The sequence below is a fragment of the Sciurus vulgaris genome, assembly GCF_902686455.1.
Source record: "Sciurus vulgaris genome assembly, chromosome: X".
In the NCBI taxonomy this organism is placed as follows: Eukaryota; Metazoa; Chordata; class Mammalia; order Rodentia; family Sciuridae; genus Sciurus; species Sciurus vulgaris.
Window position 1 is genome coordinate 119,284,329 of NC_136471.1, and position 24,562 is coordinate 119,308,890.

The 24,562-nt window shown below is 38.3% G+C and overlaps 1 protein-coding gene across 1 annotated transcript in view; it reads left to right on the top strand.

The window, feature by feature from the left end:
• LOC306651154 (uncharacterized protein) overlaps positions 1-24,562 on the top strand; it is a gene marked incomplete at its 5' end in the record, with an annotated part of 1,066,319 nt that overhangs the window by 12,983 nt on the left and 1,028,774 nt on the right. The window contains 2 exons of the mRNA XM_079123650.1: positions 22,227-22,253; positions 22,357-22,471. Of these exons, the coding sequence (XP_078979776.1) occupies positions 22,227-22,253; positions 22,357-22,406 (77 nt within the window). The 3' untranslated portion in view covers positions 22,407-22,471. The remainder of the gene's footprint in view (positions 1-22,226; positions 22,254-22,356; positions 22,472-24,562) is intronic.

A 24,562-nucleotide genomic window follows, 5' to 3' on the forward strand; every position in this document is an offset into this window, starting at 1 on the left:
CTCATTTTTTACCCATGGGCAAAGAAAGGGGGAAGAAAACTCAGAATTATATTAAGGCCACAAAGACATAATATGACAATTGTTACTTACTGTTTTGATGGTAGCAAGAAAGCCAGTGTCTGAGTAACAATAGTAGGTCTAGTTTGACTCTACTTGGAAGCTTCCTCAATGCTAAAATTTAGATGTTAAATGTCCTCTGAAAGTTCATGTGTAAAAGCTTGGTCCCAGTGTAGCACTACTGGAAAGTGTTGAAACCTTTGGGATGTAGAATCTAGTGGGAGGTCCTTAGACCATTGGGAACATGCCACTGAAGAAGACTACAGGACCCTAGTCTCTTCCTCACCCTTTTTTGCTTCCTGGTCATGAGGATAGCAGTTTGCTCTGCCACATACTCCCTGAAATTACTATCTAGCGTACCTACTAGAGACTCAAAATTTGATTTTGGACTGGAAACTTTAAAACTGTAAGCCAAAACAAACCTTTTTTCTTTTCTTTTTTTTTCTTCTCATTTGAGCGGCCGGGGATTCGAACCGCGGTCCTTGCGCATGCTAGGTGAGCGCTCTCCTAAAGGAGCTATTTCTTCAGCTCCAAACCTTTTTTCTTTAATAGGTTAATTGTCTCAGATATTTCATTATAGCATCAAAAAGCTGATTAACATATCCAGTTCACATCATTTCATTTCTCTAGTTCAAACTACTCTCCTCAGCTTCCTCCTTTCTGTTCTGCTCTACATCTCTCCATCCAGTCTCCATCACTCTGGCCAGTGGGTAGTGAGGAAAATTAGAGAATGAGGAAAAGAGGAAAACGAGAACATATGTGTTTATTATGCTTCCCCCACTTCTTGGCCTCCCTATTTATTATCAGCCTAGTAGGCCTACTGGCTGGAGCAATAATACTTTGATCTTTTTAAAGCAGTTAGTATCACCTAAGCTGCAGTAATGAACTTCCCTATAGAACAATAAAGGTGAAATAAGGTAGTGACAAAATCCCACAGGAAGGACTATTAACTAATATTATTAAGTGATACTTTCTAAATGAAACTTCTCCTTCACTGTAATATTTCATTATTAATAGTCCTTGGGAGTTTAAAGAACATAAAGATCTTTTTATTTCTTTTGCTTGCTCTCCTGGTAATCATAAAGGAACCTATGGTATGCTTTATGATGCCAAAAGAGTGGTCAGTTCAGTCAATGTGGTAATAGAACAACAATCAACCATATTATTTGGCATTATGTGGACAAAACAGTTAATCATTTGACATATTCACATGCAAATTGGTTATTTCGACATCATATGTCATGGTCCAAGTCAATATTTAAAGAGTAATTTTAAAAGTCATTAATTGGAACCATATTTGTTGACTACTTCATATATACAGGAATGTTTCTCATTTAACAGATGGCTTTGCATCAGTCCCATCTTAGAAATTAGTAAACACAGATTTTCTTACTGTGGAAAGAAAGTAAATACATAAGAAGGGACCAGAAGCAGAAGGCAACTTACAGAAGAAACTCTGAAAACTGAGGCAGTGGTAACACATTAGTGATGGTAAGATAATCTATAGAAGAGGTAGTACTTGGAAATTTAAACATCAGAGGTCTTGGTTATTAATTTGATGTATTAATAACCAAATGATGCCATAATAAAATACAGAAAACCAGATAGCTTGAACAACATAAATTCATTGTATCACAGTTCTAGAGGCTAGAAGTCTAAGATTGAAGTGTGGGCAGAGTTGGTTCATTCTGAGGGGGCTGCAAGGGAGTTCCATGTCTCTTGCTTAGCTTCTGGTGATTTTTCTGACAATTTTTGGTTTTCATTGACTTATAGGTGTGTCACCCTGAAGCCTTGATGACTTCATCCAAATTTCCTCTTTTTACAAGGACACCAGCCATTGGATTAAGGCCCACTCTACCCAAGTTTGACCTAATTTTAACTAATTATACCTGCAATGGTGCTATTTCTAAATATGGACACATTCTGAGATACAGGGGGTTAATATTTCAACATATGGATTTTGGGGCTACAGAATCAAATCTGTGAAATCCTGTAAGAGATCAATACTACTCCATAGTGGCCCAGCAGTTTCTGTGAGCTGTGGTAAAAGTCACTTTCAACTGGATGTTTTGGGGTGATGATAAGGGCAAGGTAGAAAGACTGATCTATTTTTTCATAAATCTGCAGTTAACTGGATGGTAGGACCATATAATCTTATTTTTCATTTAATTTCCCTCTGATGCTGCTTCTCCACATTTCAAAAGGCTGGGGTTAAAATTTGCTTTACGGTTTGGGGTCCAAGAGAAACTTGAGCGTTGGTAAAACTCACATTTTTGAGGGTGCTTTAGGTCTCCTCTAAGTTTAAAGATTATAATTTAAAAATAGTCTTACTGGATGTGTCATGTTTTCCATTAAGCTTGAAGTTTTGTTTTAGGAAATTCATGGATATTTTCTTTTCTTTTCCTCTCTCCCATAGGAGGTATTTCAACCCCCTAGAAATTTTCAGTTTTCCCTTAGGCTTTTTTTAAGCATGTGCCCTAATTGCTCAGCTTACCTACTGTGTCCCTCCCCCCACCAGCCTGCACTATGGCCATTTTCCATCCTCACCCTTACATGACTTTCTACTTGGATTTGGGAGGATTACTTTCCTATGTGGAAGAATAGGGACTGAGACCATTCTTTGAAACACCTAGATTAGAATCATCATGTCTGAGTGGTCAACTTTTGCTGTAAGTGATAGATTATGCTTTTCTGCAAGGCTCTCTCTTAAGAACATCACTGCTAGCAGTGTTCTGTTGGACTATAAACTTGTTTTGAGTAATTTCACAGGATGTTTATATCAGTGTTATACTGCTCTTAGAAGGCATCTTTCTCTTGTGGTAAGACCTTGTCATCTTGCTATATATTTTTTTAAGAGGATGGAGTTAACAACTCCATCGCTTACCCTTTTTTTTTAGTTGTCAATGGACTTTTATTTATTTATATGTGGTGCTGAGAATTGAACCTAGTGCCTCACACATGCTAGACAAGTGCTTCACCAGTGAGCCACAACCCCAGTCCCTTTTGCTATGTTTAATTTGATGGTTTCTTTAGAAGTGTCTCTTTTAATTGTTGATGATTTTTCTTGTACTAGAGATTGATTCTAGGGGCACTTTACCACTGAGTTACATCCCCAGTCTTTTTTGTTTTTTTATTTTGAGATAGTATCTCACTAGATTTCTTAAGACCTTGCCAAGTTGGTGAACCTGGTCTTGAACTTGCAATCCTCCTGCCTCAACCTCCCAAGTTGCTGGGATTATAGGCATGCACTACCATGCCTGGCACTAATTGTTGATGATTTTTGTTGAAAGTTTTTTAGTAGGAAAACATTAGAGAATATGTCCATATGATGCAGAAAAAATTGCAAGGTTGAGTCAAGTCACTGGGTAGTTTGATGGGAAAAAATTGCCAGAACAAGTTTCCATTTGATACTTTGTGACTAAATGTTGTATGTATTTATACATTCATATTTCATGATTAAATGTTTATAAATGTGCATATAAAAATAATGCTCCTTAATTATTGAGTGGAAGTTATTGTAGTAAAACATGATTTTCTCCCTATACAAATTACTGAACAAGTATTTATTATAAGCTCACTGTGTGTATCATTTGGGGATATGAGGAGGCAAAAGAAAAGAATCCCATTCTTTGTTTGTTATTTCCACAATCTCAGAGTGCTGGGGATTCAAACCCGGGCCTCCCGCATGAGAGGCAGGCACTCTACGAGACAGGTTATATGGCCTGCGCTAAGAATCCCATTCTTGAGGAGCTTCATCTATTGATGGGGAGATAAGAGTCTTCATTCATCAACAAATATTTATTAAGCAACAAATATGTGCCAGGCCAAGTTTGAGAACTGACAATGTTTTAAGTAAGACATTCTCACTCTCTCAAAAGGTTCTTTGGAAAATGTAGAGAAATTGTCAACTGATGGCAATATTATGGTGAGTACTTTACTGGAGGGAAGTATAAGACATTTAAAAAGCTGGTATTAGGGGCATCAAACTCAGACTGAGACAGTCAGGGGGGTTTCTTGGAGGTGGAATACAATTAAGAACAATGCAAAATAGTACCAGAGGTGTTCATAGCTAGCAGTTCTGGAATAAGTGGCATTCTAAGAAGAAGGTAGAAGTCACTTCACAGTGGACAACGAGGGGGGACTTTATTGAGGAAAGCAGTTTCGGATAAACTGTGAAAATTGGTATCAAAAACTGTACATACCTGGCCACTTTCACCTGCACATAGTGGGAATTTTCTGTGGAAGTTGGGGTGGTGAGATAAACCTGAGATCCAGTATGATCAGAGCTAGATACCATTAATCACAAGAGAAGGCTTGCCATTCAATCTGAACCCAGCTAGTGATGCTATCCAAAGCGTGTCAATTTATCAATATATGTGTGGGCTAAAGGGTTGCTAAGGGAGGGGTGGGCCTCACAGAATATGAGTGTGGGAACAGAGTAGTCTAGTTATTTTGAGTTGATGAAGAGATACCAGAAGGGAGGGGTTACTCTAGTGTTTAAGTTAAGAATGTTTTTGTCAGCAAGTAATGAAACCCAAATAAGAGTGGATTTAAAAAAAAATTGATTTCTTTTCTGTATCATCCCAGTCTAGAGGTGGCCACTGGAGTACTGGTTCTGTGGCTTAACAATGCCAGAACTGGCATTGTTGGCATTCTCTTAGCTTCTTCCATCATGCTTTATGGTGAAAAAAAGACCATAACTACTCCAGACATCAGGTTGACATTCATGACATGAATAAGGGGGAAGTTTACATCTATTGCTTTTGTAAGGAAAGTGATATTTTCTGATCACTCATGCCAATTTTCTTTCATTTCTTAATGGCAAAACTTGTAGCACATGGCCACTCCTAAAATTAAGAGGGGTTTGGAAAGTGATTAGTTTTTCAACATTTCTGAATACAGGCAAGAAGTTGTAAATGAGTGTTGGGACGAACAGGAAGAAGCTACAGTGTCCGTCCACCTCTGTGTATTTGCTGTATTTGCGTTTGTAGGAGTGCTAGGGTTACTTGGAGTCTGCGGGAGACTAGGTGCAGTACCAGAAAGAGCCTCAAGGGGGAACCAAAGAGAAAGCCACTCGGCAGGGCCCCTCGTAGTACTCTTAAAATGAGTACTAGGGGTAGCTCCTCTCTACCATCATTCCTTCTATTTCCCCTCCCTGCCCCTCATAAATTGGTTTTCTCTTGGATTCTGTTATTTGCCCCTTCGCTTCTTATTCTGCTCATACCTGGAGAGAATTCAGGGAGCTGACATTGGCAAGGTCTGAGACTCCTGCCAGGTCAGCAGCTGTGCCAACCATGAGCTCCCTCTGGGTAGGGTTTGAAGTTGCCAAGTCTCACATCCTAGTCAGTCAGAGATGAGGCAAATAACAGGGGCTTGAGTGCCCGATGATCATTGTCAGACCAGCCAGTGTGAAACCAGACAGGAGTCACTATGGGAAAAGAAATCTGTTCTCCCTCTCTCCACCTCCACCCTTTCTCTTTGATTTTGTCTTTCTGTGAGAAATCTGTTCTCTTAAGACAAACTTGATTTTGCACTTCTACATTTCTATATGGTTTCTGCCTTTCACTTTAGTATTTTGGTAATCTGTTTTTCTAGAAACCTCACCCTTGTCATCTCAGAAATTACAGAGATGCTCACACCATACCAATGAGACTTTTTTTTTTTTTTTTTTAACCTCCCAGGCCAGGAATGGGAGAAACCAATCTGATCAAGCTTGAGATTTCTGAAAGAACAGGGTGGTTAGTCAGGTAAATACCTGGGGGGTGGCCAAGATCAGGATGATTTCAGCTGTCCTTTCACAGAAGTAAGTTTTAGCTATGGCTGCTGGTAAGATAAGAGGATTAGAATTTCTGATAAAGTTGACAAATGAGAGTTGAAAGAAGTATTGTGCCCCATGGGGTAGTTTTTTTGTTTGTTTGTTTTTGTGGTATTGGCAAGTTAATCCAGGGGCAAGAACTACATCCCCAGTCCTTTTATTCTGAGACAGGGACTTGCTAAGTTGCCCAGGCTGGCCTTTAACTAGCACTTCTCCTGCCTTACTGAGTAGCTGGGATTATAGGCATGCACCACTGGACACAGCCCTCTGAGTAGTTTTTAATCACAGTGTTGAATTTACATTGAATTTCAGAAAGCATTAAAGATGGGGATAAATGTTTATTGAAGGGAAGCATTGGCCTACAATGGTCGAGAAACACTGATAAGGGCAGTGACACAGGACAAAGTGGGACACTACTAGGGGCAGTGACACAGGGCAGAGTGGGGCATCATGTGGAGACAGGTAATATAAATCTTACCTACTTTGTAAAGTTAACTAGGTTTAAAACTTCTCTGATTCTCTGATGTATCAGTGAGAAGATTTGGCCACTTGAATTTGTGACCTAAGGCAGGAGCTAGGGCAGGCATTCTGAATCTTTCTGGTGCCATGGACAGTTTTGCAAGTCAAGTGAAGTCTGTGAATTCCCTCTCAGAATTTCTTTTTCATTAATAGACTAAGCAAGCACTCTTCCTCTGAGCTATATCTGTAACTCTCAGATTTTTTTTTTTTTTTTGGTGATGTTGGTGATTGAACTCAGGGCCTCACACATGCTAGGCAAGTACTTTACCACTGAGCTACATCCCTGGCCCCAGAAAATGTTTTGAAAGGCATAAAATAAAATACATAGGATGACAAAGGAATTAAATTATATGAAAATACAGCTATTAAAATTTATTTATAAGAACCATGTTTGTGATAGGGTAATACAGGTGTTTATTAATAAGTTAAATATCAAGATCTAGCGACAGGTCTAATAAATGCTGTAATTTTGAAGTAGTGATGAGTGTTAATAGGTTTTGGAGATATTTGTAACAACTGAAATGTGATATGAAGAGAACTGTGAATTTTATTGGTGATGAAATCACAGGCCCTGCCTAATACTGCTGCAATTTGTCACCTATATTGAATTCAAGGAAATGCCAAGATTCAGTCAGAGGTTAGAGAAAACAAAAAGGTAAAATTTTCCCATCCAAATTGCAGATCTCCTTGATTCTACCCATAAATCTTTGCCAAAGAGTAGGAAAGAGAGGACTGCATTATGGCATGCTAATACCACAATTAGGGAGGTCAGGCCGAAGACCAGGCACTAATCATGGGGGCAGCTCTCTCATTGGTCCCAAGCAATAACCAACCTTTCAAGAAGGATCTGAAGTAGAAATTACACTCTATTTTTTGGGTCTGTTTGGATTCTTAGATAATGCCAAGTCTAGAAGTGGTGTTAATTTTTTATTGGCAGTCACTTAGTTATCTTGCAGGAGATTAATGGACCTAGAATTTGGTCTGAGCCTGTGAGAGTTTTTTTGTGACAATTTACTCCTAGCCTTCCTGCCCTGACAGGAACTGATGAGTGTTCACAAGGTGTCATGCAGTAATGTTTATTTGCATCCTCCTTGAACATGCTAAATGCAAATGAAAAGCCAACATTAAATGCAAAGGAAAAGATGCAAGGAAAGGATTTGGCTCTGGGTCCCCTCTCTCTCTAAATAAGGTGGTGGGAGTCTAATTACTAACCGATATTAAGTCCTCAGTGAGAAGATCACTTCAAGAATCATATTAATCATTGTTCTCATTTCGTAAGCAGAGAAATGAAAACTAGCAATGAGTTCAAGCCTAAAGAGTCAACCAGTATATGATGAATATAATTTCCTGCTAAAGAATCACAATCCTTCTGGTCACAGATGCAGTTAGTTATGCTTTTTAAAAAGCATTCCCTCCAGTAAGCAAATAATTATCGAATGCCTGCCTCATGACCTGCAATGTGGAGATCAGGGTCTCTCTTAACTATGATGGTTAATCAAGGCCCATATGAGGAGGTGAAGTTGGAGTTGAGAGCTAAATGAGAAGCAGTTTACCATAAAAAATCTGGGTAAAAAGCACTGCAGGTCAAAGGACTGGAGTGGAGGAATGCTGTAATTTGGCAACAGATGGCGAAAGACAGGGCAAGGCCAGAATTCAGAAAAGGGAGCATTGAAGGCAATGGAGATGGAAGTATAGGTGGACCCAGAGCTCAAAGGGCCTTAGAAGCTACAGTCAGGGGTGAGGATTTTGGTCTGGTTGAAATGAGAAGTTGCTGGAGGCTATGAAGAAGTGTAGTCTGCTTGATCAGCATGTTCTGATTCCCATTTTGAGTGGTTACTTTGACTGCTGTGTGAGGACAGACTGTCTAGGGGCAAGAGAGAGGAGGAGACAAAGGTCGTTACTCCAGTGGAGAGTTGTGGTAATTTGGACTATGTGTCTTAGTCAGCTTGGGCTGTCATAACCACATGCCACAGATTGGTGGCTTAAACAGCATACATTTACTTCCCACAGTTCTGGTTCTAAGATCAAGGCACCAGAAATTCAGTTCCTGGCTTCTTTCTCACTGTTTCTTCACCTGACAGAGACAGTGAGCTCTAGAGTCTCTTTATCATGATTGGGTCCCCACCTGTATGACCTCATCAAAATCTAATCACTTCCCAAAAGCCCTACCTCCTCATACTATCTATCACATTAGAGGTTAGAGCTTCAACATACGAACTTTTGGTGAAAAAAAAACACCTTTGTCCTGCAGGGGTTCAAACCCTGGGAAACAGATTTGGGATTCTTGTAGGTGAAAGAAGTTGCAAGGGGCAGTTGGGATAGTAGACATGCTTTATTAGGAGGTGGGGAACCCTACCTCCCAGCCCTCCTGAATCTTTCCATAGGCTTTTTTTTTATATGGAGGCTAAACAAAGAAGATGCAGTGCTAAGCTGATGTTTATGATCTGGAGTACTTATGCTGAATCAGGATGTTTATGACCTTGACTACATACTAAAACATAGCTGGCAGGAAGTCTCAATGAGGGAGCCTAACTATAGCCATCTTGGGCCTACCCTACACACATATATTCAATCCATAAGACAAGGATTATAGCTGTGCAGGTAGAGCAAAGTGACCAGATTCTAGAGATATTTTAAAGAAATATATAATAGGATTCATTGATGAATTAGATATGGGGTATGAGAGAAAGGAGGTTATCAGGGATGACTCCACAGTAACATAGGGAGACATCCTGGAGTGAAGGAAGGCTTCTTAGATGTCTGCCATGTCTGGTCACACTGTCCATGGGGAAAATGGTGAGTTATGTGAAGTCTGTCTGTATCCTTTGACTCTTGTGGCCCTTCTCAATTATACCGTTTTCTTGCTCTCTAATTTCCTTTTTGGTTTCTCATGGGTTGCAGTATAGTTCTGTACCTCTTTCTTAGAAAGTTTCTTAACTTAGGAGCAAATAGAGGGTAGGATTTGGAACACACAAGACTGGTGCTTGGGTCCTTGAGTGTACATTTTCTTGTGTTGTCTGGGCACCTTACTTCTCTAGCCACTGTTTTTCATCATTATCTTATAAAAGGTTTGTTTTTAGTTTTTTGACTGAATAACAAAATGAATTCAAGTGCCTTGCTCAGAGCAGGATCAGTAAGCTTGTCTGGACTTCAATTTTACTTCACCTCTTTTTTATTCCATTTGGGGCCTGTCTTGGTGACCAACTGGCTAGCAGTTCACTAATGAAGTAAATCATGTTGAAATATTGCTCTGCTTCTCAAAGCTGGTCATACACAAGAACACTCAGAAGCTTTAAAAAATACCCAGGCCTAGGTACCATCTTCTAGGGCTTCTGATTTAATTGATCTGAGAGGAAGTATCCAAGAATCCATATTTTTGAAAACTCCCAGGTTTCTCTAGGTTTGAGAATGCCTGTTAAATTCGTGGTCAGTTTTAATTTAATTAATGAGCATCAAGAAAACCATAGCATTTCTAGGAAAATATTAAGGGTTGTATGGATTCTTCCCAAGTTGGATTTTTCATTTGAGCAAGTGAAGGTTTTTCTAAAGTGTTGCTCAATAATTAATGTTTAATGCACACTTAATTTGTGCCTGACAATGTTCTAAGTTCCTCTCTCAACCACCTCCTGACCTTGGTCGCATTGACTTTTTTAATGTTCCTTGAAAATCCCACATCCCCTGCCTTCACACTGCTATTATTTTCTAACTTGCCTTTTTTACATCCCCTTTGTACTGAAAACTTATGAATCCAGATATTGTATAGATTCCCTTGTTATCCCCTATTTGCCTGCTTGTTTAATAGCTGTCTTCTATATTCTACTGTAAGTTCCACAAAGGCCGAGACAGATCTGTTTTGTTCACCACTGAGTCCTTAGTGCTTAACCCAGCATTATATTATTTCAGCATAATACAGGATACTTGTTCCCTCAGTATAAGACTATCAGGATCGAGACAGATTCTATTGTCAGTCTCCTAGAAGACTTCAAATGATTCCTCTTCCAATCTGGGTTCTGGATACTTGTTATAATTTGGATTTGGAAAGTCTCCCAAAGGGTCATTGTTGAAGGCTTTGTACCTAATGCAGCAGTGTTCAGAGGAGGGACTTTTGGGAAGTAATTGAACTATGAGGGTTCTGATTTCATCAGCTGATTAATTCATTGATGGGTTTGTAATTGAATGAACTGTTGGGGAGGTGACAGAAACTGTAGGAGGCAGGACTTTGTTGGAGGTGGTTTGTCACTGGAGGTATGACCTGTAAGGGTGTATCTTGTCCCTGGTCCCTTCCTCTCTCTGTTTGCTTCCTGATCACCATGAAGTAAGTAGCTCTGCTCAACATGCTCCTGCAACCATGATGTTCTGCCTCAACATAGGCCCATAGCAATGGAGCCAGCTGACCATGGACTAAAACCTCTGAAACTGTGAGTCAAAATAAATCCTTCCTTCTTTAAATTGATTTTCTCAGGGATTTTGTCACAGCAATGAAAAGCTGACTACATGGTGCTAAATCTAGTCAAGTGGCCACACTCTGCCACCTCATGGCCTCATTTTACTTTCTTATTATCTGGCCTTGGTCAGGACCACTCAGTGGCTTTAATAATATTAAATCCCACACAGAAGAAGTGGGAATCTTGGACTGTTACTCCTGAGAGAACTCCTCTGCTTCATTGGAAATTCATGGCTATGAATTGTTACATGGATTGGGGAACTGGGAACATTTGTCTGTGTCGTAGTTAGGGTGATTCAATTCCACTGGCCCAGACTCTGATTTAGTCGAGGTATTTCCTTATCAAAATGATCCACTAGCCTGTGGATCAAAAGTGCATTCTTATTAGTAGTAATATAGTAAGTAGATCTTGGCTCCTGCCTACACTTCCTATGGGGGAATTGGTGATTTATTTTGACAAATCTCCAAGGTAATTTTTATTCCTTCATTCTCAAATATGAGACCTTTCATAGTTATAGTTTGTAGGGCAGAAAAACCCATACACATCATTGGAAACATTTGTTGAGTGGTTTTGGGATGGGTCCTCATAAGCCAATGTTGAGATAAGATATGGACCCAAGTTGTTTCTTTGGAAGCTGATTTCAGAAGTCTGAGGAGGGGAGGCAGGAGGTGAGATAATGAAGGAAAGGTAGTTAAAACAGGCACTTTAATGATAGGTTGCTTTTCTTGGTGACTGATTCTCAGTCCTGTTATAGACCTCTGTGAGATTGTGTAGCACCTGCCTCATAAGGAGTCCTTATGTCCCACATAAGGAGTGACGAATCTGAGCATGTATCTATCTACTTCCCTCCTTCATTGTTTGACAGACACTTGGGCAGATGTATTAACTCCTGGACCTTCTAGCATGTTCCATGTATGCACAGAACATGCTTCTCTGCCTAGAGAGAGCCTTCAAATAGAGAGCAACAGAGGCTTTCTTGGGAAGCCATAGGAGTGTAAGAGAATAATGAATGGCAAGAGGATATAATCAGGGCACCAGCAGTATCTGTTCTACCAAAGACCTGTGTGTGCATGCGTGCGCGTGTGTGTATGTGTGTGTGAGTATGTGTTGACACTAAGAATGGCCCCCAAAATGTCGATACTTTGTTGGAAGCTTATAGTTCAAACTGATGATAATTCAGGCAGATGTATAGGACATATATAATGTCCAGGACAATGCATATCTTCAAGTACAAACAAGTAGACAAGTCTTTGACACTTGTTAAACCTGCTATAAAAATATTGCAGGTTTATATGAATAGAATAAAAAAGTGGCTAGTGTTGGCTGGTGTAACAACACCAGTTTGCAAACTTTCCTTCTCAAAGGCATCACTAAAAAATTGCCAGAAAAGTGTGCATCATTACATTTATATAACTTATATACAGCCTTCCCACAATTGAGGGAAATGTGGATAGATCAAAATGGATCAATTTGGACTGGAGATGTAGTTCAGTGGCAGAGTACTTGCCTAGTATGCATGAAGGAAGCCCTGAATTTTATCAGCATTGCAAAAAGTAAAACAAAAATAAAAACAAGCCCAAACAAACAAATTTACAAAAAATAGATTTTCTGCCTCTTTGATGCGACTGAAGTGCTGCTACATTAAATGCAAGTTGCCCTTTCAATTAGGGTTTATGATACCAACCCTGCTTGAAATGCATATAATAAAGAAGAGTTTAGAAGAATAGTAAATAATAGAGCAAACAGGGAGTTTCAGAACTTTAGATTGTGAAGGGGATGTGTGCTTTATGTGATGGAGGCTAGCAGGATGGAAGAAAGTAGAATTTAAGATGAACCAAAAAGCTAGCTTGGGAAATTGGTAAATAAACGGGAACCACTGTGAAACATTTGTCTTATGCTCCATTTCCTTGATATGATTTTATGTGTTTTTTTTCCCACTGAAAGGTAAAGTAAAGCAGGGGTTGTTAACTCAAAAAATTATTTATCATGGTATAGCCTGATCTTGCCACACAAATGTCAACAAAAAGTGTAAGAAAAACAATATTTACTTTGGTTGGTTTGTATTTTGCTTTGGGTTTGACTGAAAACCATTATTAGCATTTATTACCAATTCCCTCCTACCACTGCCTCTAAATCACTGAGCCAAAAACTGGCTTCATTTTCTTGAGGTCATATTAGCTCTGGGCATGAGGGGCTCAGTAACACTCTGAAAGGGAGCTAAATGCTGTAGTTGACATCTGCCTAAGCTTAGTTTTCAAGGGTTTACCTCGATTCATTGCATTAATAATTTTTAGAAGTGATTTTTTTCAAAACTAAAGTCATTTACTTAGGGAATCATCTCCCTACATTTTTTGAAGTATTCGTTTGTTAATATTTAATCAAAATACAACACAACCAACACACTAGAGAAATAAAGATACCCTACAGTATAACAACATAATTATGGCATTCATGTGTGAAAACTAATATGAAAGAGTTTCCAGTTTTCTAAATTACTTTTTTTCTTAACTTGAATTTATTTCTGGTCTATGATTTATGTTGGGGTAGAAGGTGTGCCATCCTATTTTCTAAAGTGCAGTTACTGATGGTATAGTTAAATAGCAAGGCTGGAAATCTCTTCCTGAGCCATGGGTCAAAGTTGTGGTTATTTATTTCCTCTGCGGGGATTGGTCCTCATGCCAGAGTATAGGTATGATTACGCGTGTAGCCTCTAATTCTATGAGGGTTAATACCTTGTGTGCTGATTCCCTTGAGTGGCAGGTGCAAGCAGCCTTTGAAAAGAATGAGGGAATATGGTCATATCTTGCCTATCATTACCAATGACCACTGTTGACACATGTGCAATAGATGCATTTACCTGAGGGGTTAATTGACAAAGGGATTTCATTCAGACTTCCGTATGTCTCTTCCACTGGAGTCACCTTTATATGTACACAGTATGCCTTTAGAAGATGGCTGGGAGACCACATTACACTTGAAAGATAAGAAAGAATAATGATGGGGAATTGCAATATTATCAGAATCACCTCCTCACCTTCTAAAAACAATATAGTAATCCTTTTCCCAATCTCTTACCAGTAATGGAAAAAATCTACTGTCTTCATTCATTGACAATCACTGGTGAATATATCAGTCAGGATTTAATTGAGAAAAGAGAAACTACACTAGGAGTTTAAATGGAAGTAATTTAATGCAGGAAGACTAAAGAACATAAGGGGAAGCTGAGGGAAGTCAGAGTAAACAACAATTGCAGGAAGCAATTACCACCCCTGGACTGGGAGACCAAGAGAGAAAAATACTCTTTTAGATCCCAGGATCTTAGAGAAGGACCTGGCCAGGGTTAGTGCCTGGATTTCTGTGATGCAGGTGCCTTGCCGCTGGTGCTTGAGCCAGTGAGGTGGGTGATCCAGTGGGTTCTCTGATAACCCAGATGGCATAACCCAGGGAGTTAGGGAGCACAGGTGACTGGTCCTTCAACTACTGCTGGCACCTCTGAGGGTGTGAGGTGAGGCTGCTATAAGGAAATTATTGACAGACACTGGGAAAGAAGTAGGAGTCCCTTGTCCCTTCCAGCCATGTTCTAATGCTCTCTGGAAGAGCCTCCATGTTCACTCTTCTGCTGGTAGTACTGACAGGAAACCAACTAGCAAGGGAATTATAGAAAGATAGTTTGCAGAGTTCCAATTAAAGGGAGGGCCTGGAGCTGAGTGACAATAAGTAAAAGACCATTGTAGTAGTCTTCTATCACCTATGGGAGTGAGTTTGTTCTTTACCCTGGCTTCTGCTTTACATCACTACTAGGCATGGCAGGTCCCTTGCTTGAACCTTGATGGGGGAAGGAAGTTGAACAAAATGCAGATGAAAGGACTTTAGTTGCTACTTCATACCAGCAATATTTTCTCTACTCCTGCACTTCTGGAGGACCCGATGAAGCCTTGAACACTGAATTGAATGTAATAATATAATTTTGATTTAACTTTAAAATATATCATTAATTTGAATAAAGTTTTAAGAATATTGAGGCTTGTGAGACAAAGAGTGAAAGTGAACACATCAGAAAAGTTAAACTCAGGAAATAGATGAATGTGTCTCCCTCCTAATCCCTTATAAAATATTTTACTGTTTACAAGTCAAAACATCCTTATTCTGATTAATTTGAGGGATTTAATAAGGTCTTAAAATCCTCCTGGTTCACTTTTAAATGAACCAGCAAGCTGTAAGATTTCCTTTGATCCATGTATGCAAATTGATACAGAGGCTGATGCAGATGACAATGGAATTTTCCAACTGCACAGCAATATATGCTTAATTATACATGGTATTGTTAGAGGCACCCATTTTTCATGGAATTAGAAAGGTTTCATAACTTTGGAAAAGTAACATTTAAGTGAAAGCAGTACTGAGATTGTGTTGCTGATACTTTAAGTAACATCTCTAACCATCAGTAATTGGGCTTATAGGGGTTTTAAATTTATGATAAATAATTCCTTTTATGTCTGAGGGTATGTGTTTTATTAAAAACATTTTATATTTGTCAGTGAAAGTTTTTGATGAGATAAACTGATCTGGTAACTGATATTGCCCTGCACCTTCCTGGAATTAGCATGCTTTACTTTAGGAACTATTTTGGGATGCAAAGACAGTGAAGGAAGAGAAAAGCTTGTAGGAGGAAGAATAAAGATTTAGGTGGTTTGTTTCTTTAAATAATTATTTATAAAGTTCCAGAGCTGATAAACAAACTCTTATTTGTGTCTAGAATTCATAGACATTGATTTCCTAACAAAGAAGTTAGAACCAACTCCCACAGAAGGTTATTCTGTGCTCCACTTTCATTTTTTAGGTTTATGCCATAGGTCTCCTCAATCTTTGGGCTTTTCAAAATTTTACTCCTCTTTTCTTATTCCCTGTCTTGGGTCTGTATATTTCTTGAGTTCTCTTGAATCCCCAAAGATTGTCATTTATCTGCTGGGCTTGCAAGCATCATCCTATTTCCGCCCCCCACTTTAATCATATTTTCTCAGAAGGTGGAAACAGTGATGACATATAGTTTTGGATTCAGGGTATTCCTCCATCTGCTTCAAATTGTCTCAGCACCACAGATTTCCTTGTAAGATAAATTAGGCACTTCTGAAAACAGGATGAGGTCTTTCAGACCTACAGCTATGCTTAATTATAATACCTTATATTTGCATAATGTTTTAAAGTATACTGTATCCTACAAAGGCTCTTACCTCATTATATTTTAATTGTATTGTTTACCAGGCTGTCTCTCATAGCAGAGTGTGAGTTTCTGGAGGGACAGAAATATGCGTTTCTCATCTGGCATGCGCAGTGCTTGGCATATAATTAGTGCTTTAATAACCATTTGTTGACTATGGGATAAATTGTAGTAGTTTTACTCACAAGATTATTATGAGTATTAGATGAGTCATTAGATGAAAAAACTCAATCTGATCCTGGTACATAGATGGCTCTCAGTAAATGCTTTTGAATTAAGTAAAAACTCCTATGATGCAAATGGGATTGTTATCAGGATGCTCGTAAGGAGTGGAGACATGGAATACTGATCTTTCCTTCTTATGTTTAGGGTTTTTCCATCCTACTTGCTGTTTCTCACACTGACACATAGCCAGAAGAGCAGAGAAGTGCTATTCCATTGGTTCTCTAAATAAACATGATTATTCACTTGAATGACTACTATGTCATATAAAATCATCTTGCTAATACATGGAAATAGAAGGGAAATAGTGTGAAGAGATTCAAAATGATGGGTAGTCCCTCAAAATATGTATTCTTTTCAGAAATGCAAAATATCATGGGGGTAGCAGATTTACCTTCATTATTAAATTTTGACTGCAATTGTAGCAAGCTGAAGTGAAATTAATATGGGCGGATATTTAATCATCAGTTTTTAACTGTAAACTCCAAGAGGTAAACTTCTGTCATGATTGGCACTGTTTTTCCAGTTCCTGGAATAGCAGCTGGTAGTTGTTGTAGATTGCATTCATGGGCCCAATTTTTCACTCCTTTATCTACATCCTTTGTCATCTAACTCTGAAGTTTGTCCCATTAGAGGAAGAATCTATGTTTCTGTCTCATGGAGTTGTGTTTGTCTATGTAACTTGCTTTTGCCAGTGGAATGTTAGTAGACCAAAGGCTTAGAAGACAGATTAAGGCTTAGAAAGCACTAGAAAGTGGAGCTTGTCTTGTGTTTCTGCTGTTTCCATGAGAGGTACATGACTGGACACATCTTCTAGTCCTAGAAGGAGGATTAGAGACATGTGGAGCAGAGTTGAACCATCACAGCCACATTGGACCAGGTCATCCTACCTCCAACTGAGATTAGCAGAGTTGATCATTTGAGCTTATCCTAAATCAGCTGACCCTCATTCAACACAGACCTGTGAGAGTCTAATGGCAGTTGATTAAAGCTATGTACCTTGGGGTGTATTTGTGGTATTTTGGGGGCAATAGCTGATTCATATTTTTAATGAATATTTTTGAAAGAATGAATGCAGAGTGGCATTGCATAGCCTGCTGTTTTTAGGTATCCATTTCATTTCCTAGTTTTAACTCCCTCAAAAGAAGTGATCAACCACCATTTGACCCAGCTATCCCACTCCTTGGCCTATACCCAAAGGACTTAAAATCAGCATACTACAGAGATACAGCCACATCAATGTTCATAGCTGCTCAATTCACAATAGCTAGATTGTGGAACTAACCTAGATGCCCCTCAATTAATGAATGGATAATGAAACTGTGGTATATATATAATGGAATATTACTCTGCCATAAAGAATGATAAAATTATGGCACTTGCAGGCAAATGGATGAAATTGGAGAATATCATGCTAAGTGAGATAAGCCAATCTCAAAAAACTAAAGGATGAATGATCTCGCTGATAAGTTGATGAGGACATATAATGGGGGGGGTGGGAGGGGTTAGCATTAGGGTTAGGGTTAGGTTTAGGGTTAGTGTTAAGGAGGGTGGCAAGGATGGAGGAAGGAAGGACTGTATAGAGGGAAAAGAGGGGAGGGGGGGGGTGGGAGGGAAGGAAAAAATATAACAGAATGAATCAAACAACATTACCCTATGTAAATTTATGATTACACAAATGGTATGCCTTGACTCCATGTACAGAGAAACAACATGTATCACATTTGTTTACAATAAAAAAAAGAAGTAATCAGGTAGTACAACATAGAAGAAAATGTCCAGAATTGTGCATTAGGATATTTTAACAGTGACTCTGCCAACCTTAAGAGTCATCATTGAGACAATCTATAAAGTGAAACTAATTGCACCAACTAAGTGTACTGGCAATTTCATAAGCACTGTGAGGATGAAAGATAGTAGACTTTGAAAAAGGTAATGTTCTTTACTATAATTATTACCAGGTTTTACTATAATGACTCATGTATCTGACCTCATCAGAGAATAAGAAATTTCACAAAAGAGCATTTTTCAGAAGATAAAGGTTCGTGTGTGTAAATGCTATTACATTTATTTTTATATATTTTACCCTTTTGAAGTATAGTATTTGAAATCATCAGTACTTCATCTTAATGACTCAGTATTACAATTATGAGCAGCCATAGTTCTGTCCTTTCATCAACTCAATTGTGAAATAAGGAGGACACTAAGCGACCTCCAATGACTTCTACTATCTTTTGTTGTTCTAATGTTTCTCTACTGTGCTATCACACAGCGATGTCTTTAAGGGTTATTGAAACATGGAGGACTCAGCCCTTTCACCGAATGTACTACTTGCCCAACTATTCTTGAACAATTCTTTTGCCTGTTCTGTTAGTCTCTTGTTCTTCACCCCTGATAGACATTCCTTCACTCTTAGTGTGTTGCTGTTTCTAATCCACTGCTATTTTTCACAAGCATGGTGATTTGGAAGAGGCCAGCAGGGGGTGGGGAGCAGGAGTCTCTCTCTGTCTCTCTCTCTCTCTCTCATATGACTAAATTCATAGCTTTTTGGAGCATCTATACTGCTGAAAAATCCTTTAAACTAATTGTTGGGTGACCTGGGTTACAATTGGCTGAGGTGGCTGCCAGTTGGACCTCTGAGTAAATGAGTTTTTTCTGAATTGTTGGCTTTCCCTCCATAACTGTGCATTAGTCTTGAATCTACCCAAATTGTTCTTCTCCTTTCATTCTACAGTACTTAAGAAGTGCTTTGTAGGGGAACAATACCAACTTTTCAGTTATCTCATCTTCATCCCCTTTGTCTGTTTCCTATTCTACATTTGAATGGAAAGAACACCATTTTATATCTCATGAGAGTGAAATTCCTGAACATGTTGTTCATGATTGAGCCACTTCCCATCTGTGGTACAGCTAAGGTTCTTCCACATGAGCTGTGTCACATGGTGTAGTGGAAAGAATGCAAACACAGAGCCAGAGAGACAGGCTCCCATGTTGGCCTTTCCACCTGTTAGCTTCTCTGCGTTTCCAGTTGTGCAATGAATTAACCTCCAGTTTGTGGTCATCTCATCTATAAAATGAAGGTAATCATAGTTCCTACCTTCTTGTCATGTTTTGAGATATATGTATGCAAATTGTCATATTATTGGCAGATGTAATAATTAATAAGTGTTATCATTCATCATATTATTAATATATATTAATTGTAGAAACTTATAAAACAGAATGGTACAAAGAAACATTAAAAACTATAAAATTCCGTCACTTAAAGAATTATTATTAATATATAGGCAATATATATGACTGTATATGGTACAGTGAAAGCAACAGGAATATATATATGAATACTATATATATCTATATAATGCCTATATATTAATAGGTATTTTATATGTCTATTTTGGGCTGCTTTTGGGATTTCCTAGATTTTCTTCTGGAGCAAAGTATTAAAACATAGCTACTTTTTTCACATTTTTATTGGTGCATCATAGTTACATATAATGATGGGACGTGTTACATTTTCATACATGCACACAATATAACAATAAATTTGGCCAATATCAATTTCCAGCACTAGCCTGCCTCCCACTCCCTGCTCCCCTTAATCTATTGATCTCTTTTTGATTTAAAACATATTTTAAAGAAACAAGATGCTTCACAAGGGGTTGGGGGGGAAGGAGGGCTCATAATCAAATTATATACAAAAATTATTTTCTTACTGATAATTTGGCTCAATTCCATGGTATTTACAATTATGGTTATACATAGTTGCTTCTTTATTTATCTTCAATTTAAAGACCCAGAATTAAAGTACTCGAAGTTCTGATTTTTTGTGGGGCTGTATGTCCAATGGTCACAATTTTTTTCTGGCTAGGATGGAAGGAATTATCTGTAAAGAATAGCTATATTTTTGATAAGGCACTGCTATCATGCCATTGGAAATATTCCACAGATTAGGCAACCAGAAATCAAGTTCAGTGCTCCAAAATGTCAAACCTTCAGTTGAAAAAAATCCTTTTAGAATTATGATATGAAGTGCAAAGTAGGCTTTTTCCTGGAAATTTGAGTAGAACTCATATCTGAGTAAAAAAGTTACCAAGTACTTTGTGTTCTTTAATTTTATTTGTGAGTTCCTTATAATCATACATGATATTGGGGTTAATTTTTATAAAATTATACAAGCATGGAATATAATTTGCTCCAGTTTAGTCCCCAGTACTTCCCCTTTTCCTCCCCTCTTTCTTCCCCTGTTCCCTTTCCTCCATTCTACTGGTCTTTCTTCTAATTATTTATAGTTTTTTTTTTTAAAAATTAGTACATTATACATATACATAAAGGCAAAATTCACTGTGATATATTAATCTATGTACATAGAATAGTTTGGATAGTTTCCTTCCACCATTCCTCCATTTTCCCATCCCCCTCAATCCCTCTCCTCTACTCTGAGGTTCTCTTTTCTATGTCCAGAGTATTGTTAGTCTCTAGAACAGTCTCAAAGGTTTGCCTGCAGAGGCACCATTTTAGTAGATCAGTTACAAACACCCTTCCCTTGTTTGTCTGCTTTCCCCTTCATCAAGTTAACCATGAATATGGAATTAAAAAGTCATCTTTGTAGGAGTCAGAGTTTGGTGAGGTGATACCCATTCCTTCCTTTTCCCCCTGTGTGGAAGCATTCAACATTTCTCCTCCTTCCTGCAAGAACAAAGGTAGCAGAACTGACACAACCCCACCTTGCCCACAATCATGGAGTAAGATTACCTTCTGTATGATAATCTAAGGGGCAGTATGTGTGATGCAGTAGGCCTTCCCACCCTTTGGCATGGCAAAGATGCAATAGTCTCCTGTGTCTGAGTGGATGCACAGAAGGTGTCTAGAACTGAAATGCTCTTGTTTACTCTCCCAAGAGGGCTGACTGCTTGGCAAGGGAGGCTTATCAGCAATTCTACAAAGGGTAGGTGGTGCTGAGAGGCATGAGAAAGAGGTGAATTTCAGCTTGATCTCCCTTTGTAGGGTGCTATTCAGGGAAAGCCTCCCTTGTGGTCATCTGAAGAAGAAGCAGTGTGTTCTCTCTCCAGAGACAGCCAGCATTTTAATACCTGTGTCATACAGGGAACCCAGACCATTCAGAGTTAGACAGAACAATGGTGATAACAAGAAGAAAGAAACAGTGACCTCACTAGGATCACCATCACCACTTCAGGGAAATGTGATCATAACTAACAAAGAAGAGGGAAGGTATGAAAAATCTTTGTCTTATCCCTCCACTCAGGAATTTGAGTGGAGAAGAGGAAAGTGTGTAAGACCATACCTCTTTCATCTTGATCTGACTCCCATTCTGGGCCCCTAGCCACTGAGTCAGCCTGGTTCAGAGGAAAATGTTGAATCAAGTTTGATATTGAAATTTTAAGATAGGAAAGGCACTTGGACTGGGGTTGTGGCTCAGTGGTAGAGCACTTGCCTCACATGTGTGAGGCACTGTGTTCAATTCTCAGCACCACATGTAAATAAATGAATAAAATAAAGACCCATCAATAACTAAAAAATAATAAAAAGGAAACACTCTGTTTTAGACTACTTTAATATTAATAAAATATTAAAATTAAATATATAAAATGATACACAATGATAACTAATATATAAAATAGAAATAATATAATAAAATTCCACATTATTTGCTTCCTGACTTGCAGCATCCATCCAGTGTTTTGTCACATTAAACATTACTCTATGTAAATTTATGATTACACAAATGGTATGCCTTTACGCCATGTACAAACAGAGAAACAACATGTATCCCATTTGTTTACAATAAAAAAAAAGAAAAAAAAAACATGTATCTCTAAGTATTGAGCAAAAATGTTATGGATTTGAAAATGAATAAAAGAGATAGATGTACACCACTTACATAGCAGAGGTTTCTGACTGCTTACCAAATTTTTTCCTTCTCTTCTAGGGCACACAGCTGTCAGCTTCTCTTGCAGTTAAGTGTAGTTGTGTAACTAGTTATCACCAATGAAATGTGAGTGGAAGCTACGTGTCACTTCTTCCTGAAGGCTGCTCCATCATTCTCTTTGTCAATGCAGACAACTATAAGTCTCTGAGGATGCCAGAGACACAAAGGGATGAATTCTGAATCCCTCAATTGCCACTTGGAGGAAGAGTTACCCACTGACTAGGAAGTGCACTTTGGACTATTATGTGAGCAAGTAATAAAATTTTACTCTTTGAGCAATTACATATTTGGGACCCTGTTTATTATAGCAGTTTTTAAAAAATTTCTGGATTGAAATTATTTTTTTTTAAATTTTAGTTGTAGATGGACACAATACCTTTATTTTATTTATTTATTTTTACGTGGTGCTGAGGATTGAGCCCAGAGCTTCACACATGCAAGGCAGACACTCTACCACTGAGCCACAACCCCAGACCTGAAAATTCTTTATTATATTAATTTTTTGTTTGTTCTAATTAATTGTACATAACAGTAGAATGCATTTGTACATTTTGATAAATCATAAATGAAATGTAATTTCTCATTTTCTGATTGTACATATTGTAGGATCACATTGGTGATGCAGTCATATATGTACATGAGGTAGTAATGTCTGTTTTACTCTACTGTCCTTCCTACCCCCATACTCCTTCACTTACCTTCACTCCCCTCTACCTAATCTCAAGTAACTCTATTCTTCCCTATCCCTCCACCTTATTGTGAATTAGCATTGCATATCAGAGAAAACATTCAGCCTTTGTTTTTTTGGGAGTTTGGCTTATTTCACTTGGCATGATATTCTCCAACTTCATCCATTTAATGGCAAATGCCATAATTACATTCTTCTTTAAATTTGAGTAATATTCCATTTTATATATGCATACCACATTTTCTTTATTCATTCATCTGTTAAAGGACACCTAGGTTGGTTCCATAATTTAGCTATTGTGAGTTGAGCTTCTGTAAACATTAATGTAGCTGTGTTACTGTAGTATGATGATTTTAAGTCCTTTGGGTATAAATGGAGGAGTAGGATAACTAGGTCAAATGGTGGATCCATTTCAAGTTTTCTAAGGAATCTCCATACTGCTTTCCAGAGTGGCTGCTCCTCATAGAAATGGAGAAAGCAATCTTGAAATTCATTTGGAGGAATAAGAGACCCAGAATAGCCAAAGCAATCCTTAGCAGGAAGAGTGAAGCAGGAGGTATCACAATACCAGACCTTCAACTATACTACAGAGCGATAGTTACAAAAATGGCATGGTATTGGCTTCAAAATAGGCAGGTAGACCAATGGTACAGAATAAAAGACAGAGAAAAAAACCACATAAATACAGTTATCTCATACTAGACAAAGGTGCCAAAAACATACAATGGAGAAAAGATAGCCTCTTCAACAAATGATGTTGAGAAAACTAGAAATCCATATGTAGCAAAACGAAATTAAACCCCTCTCACCCTGCAAAAAACTCAAATCAATATTGATCAAGGACCCAGGAATTAGACCAGAGACCCTGCACCAAATAGAAGAAAAAGTAGGCCCAAATCTTCATCATGTTGGCTTAGGACCAGACTTCCTTAGCAAGACTTCCAAAGTATAAGAAATAAAAACAAGAATCAATAAATAGGATATTATCAATCTAAAAAGCTTCTTCATGGCAAAGGAAACAGTCAAGAATGTGAAGAGAGAACCTACAGAATGGGAGAAAATCTTTAGCACGTACACTTCAGATAAAGCACTAATCTCCAGAATTTATAAAGAACTCAAAAACTTAACACCAAAGATAAAAATAACCCAATAAATACATGGGCTAATAAACTGAGCAGACACAACATAGAAGAAGATATACAATTGATCAACATATATATGAAAAAATTTTCAACATTTCTAGAAATTACAGAAATGCAAATCAAAACTTCCTGAAGATTTCATCTCACTCTAATTAGAATGGCTATTATCAAGAATACAAGCAACAATAGGTGTTTTAGTCAGCTTTTTTGCTGCTGTGAATAAAAGACCTAACCAGAACAATTGTAGAGGAGAAAAAGTTTATTTGAGGGCTCATGGTTTCAGAGGTCTTAGTCCATAGAAGACCGACTCCATTCCTCAGGGCTGAAGGTGATGTTGAACATCATGGCAGATGAGTATGATGGAAGGAAGTAGCTTACATGTTGGTCAGGAAGCAGAGAGACAGAGTCTTCACTCTCCAAAATATATACCACAAAGCCAGGCCCCAATTCCAATTTCCTCCAGCCTCACCCTACCACTTCAGTTACCACTCAGTTAATCCCTCTCA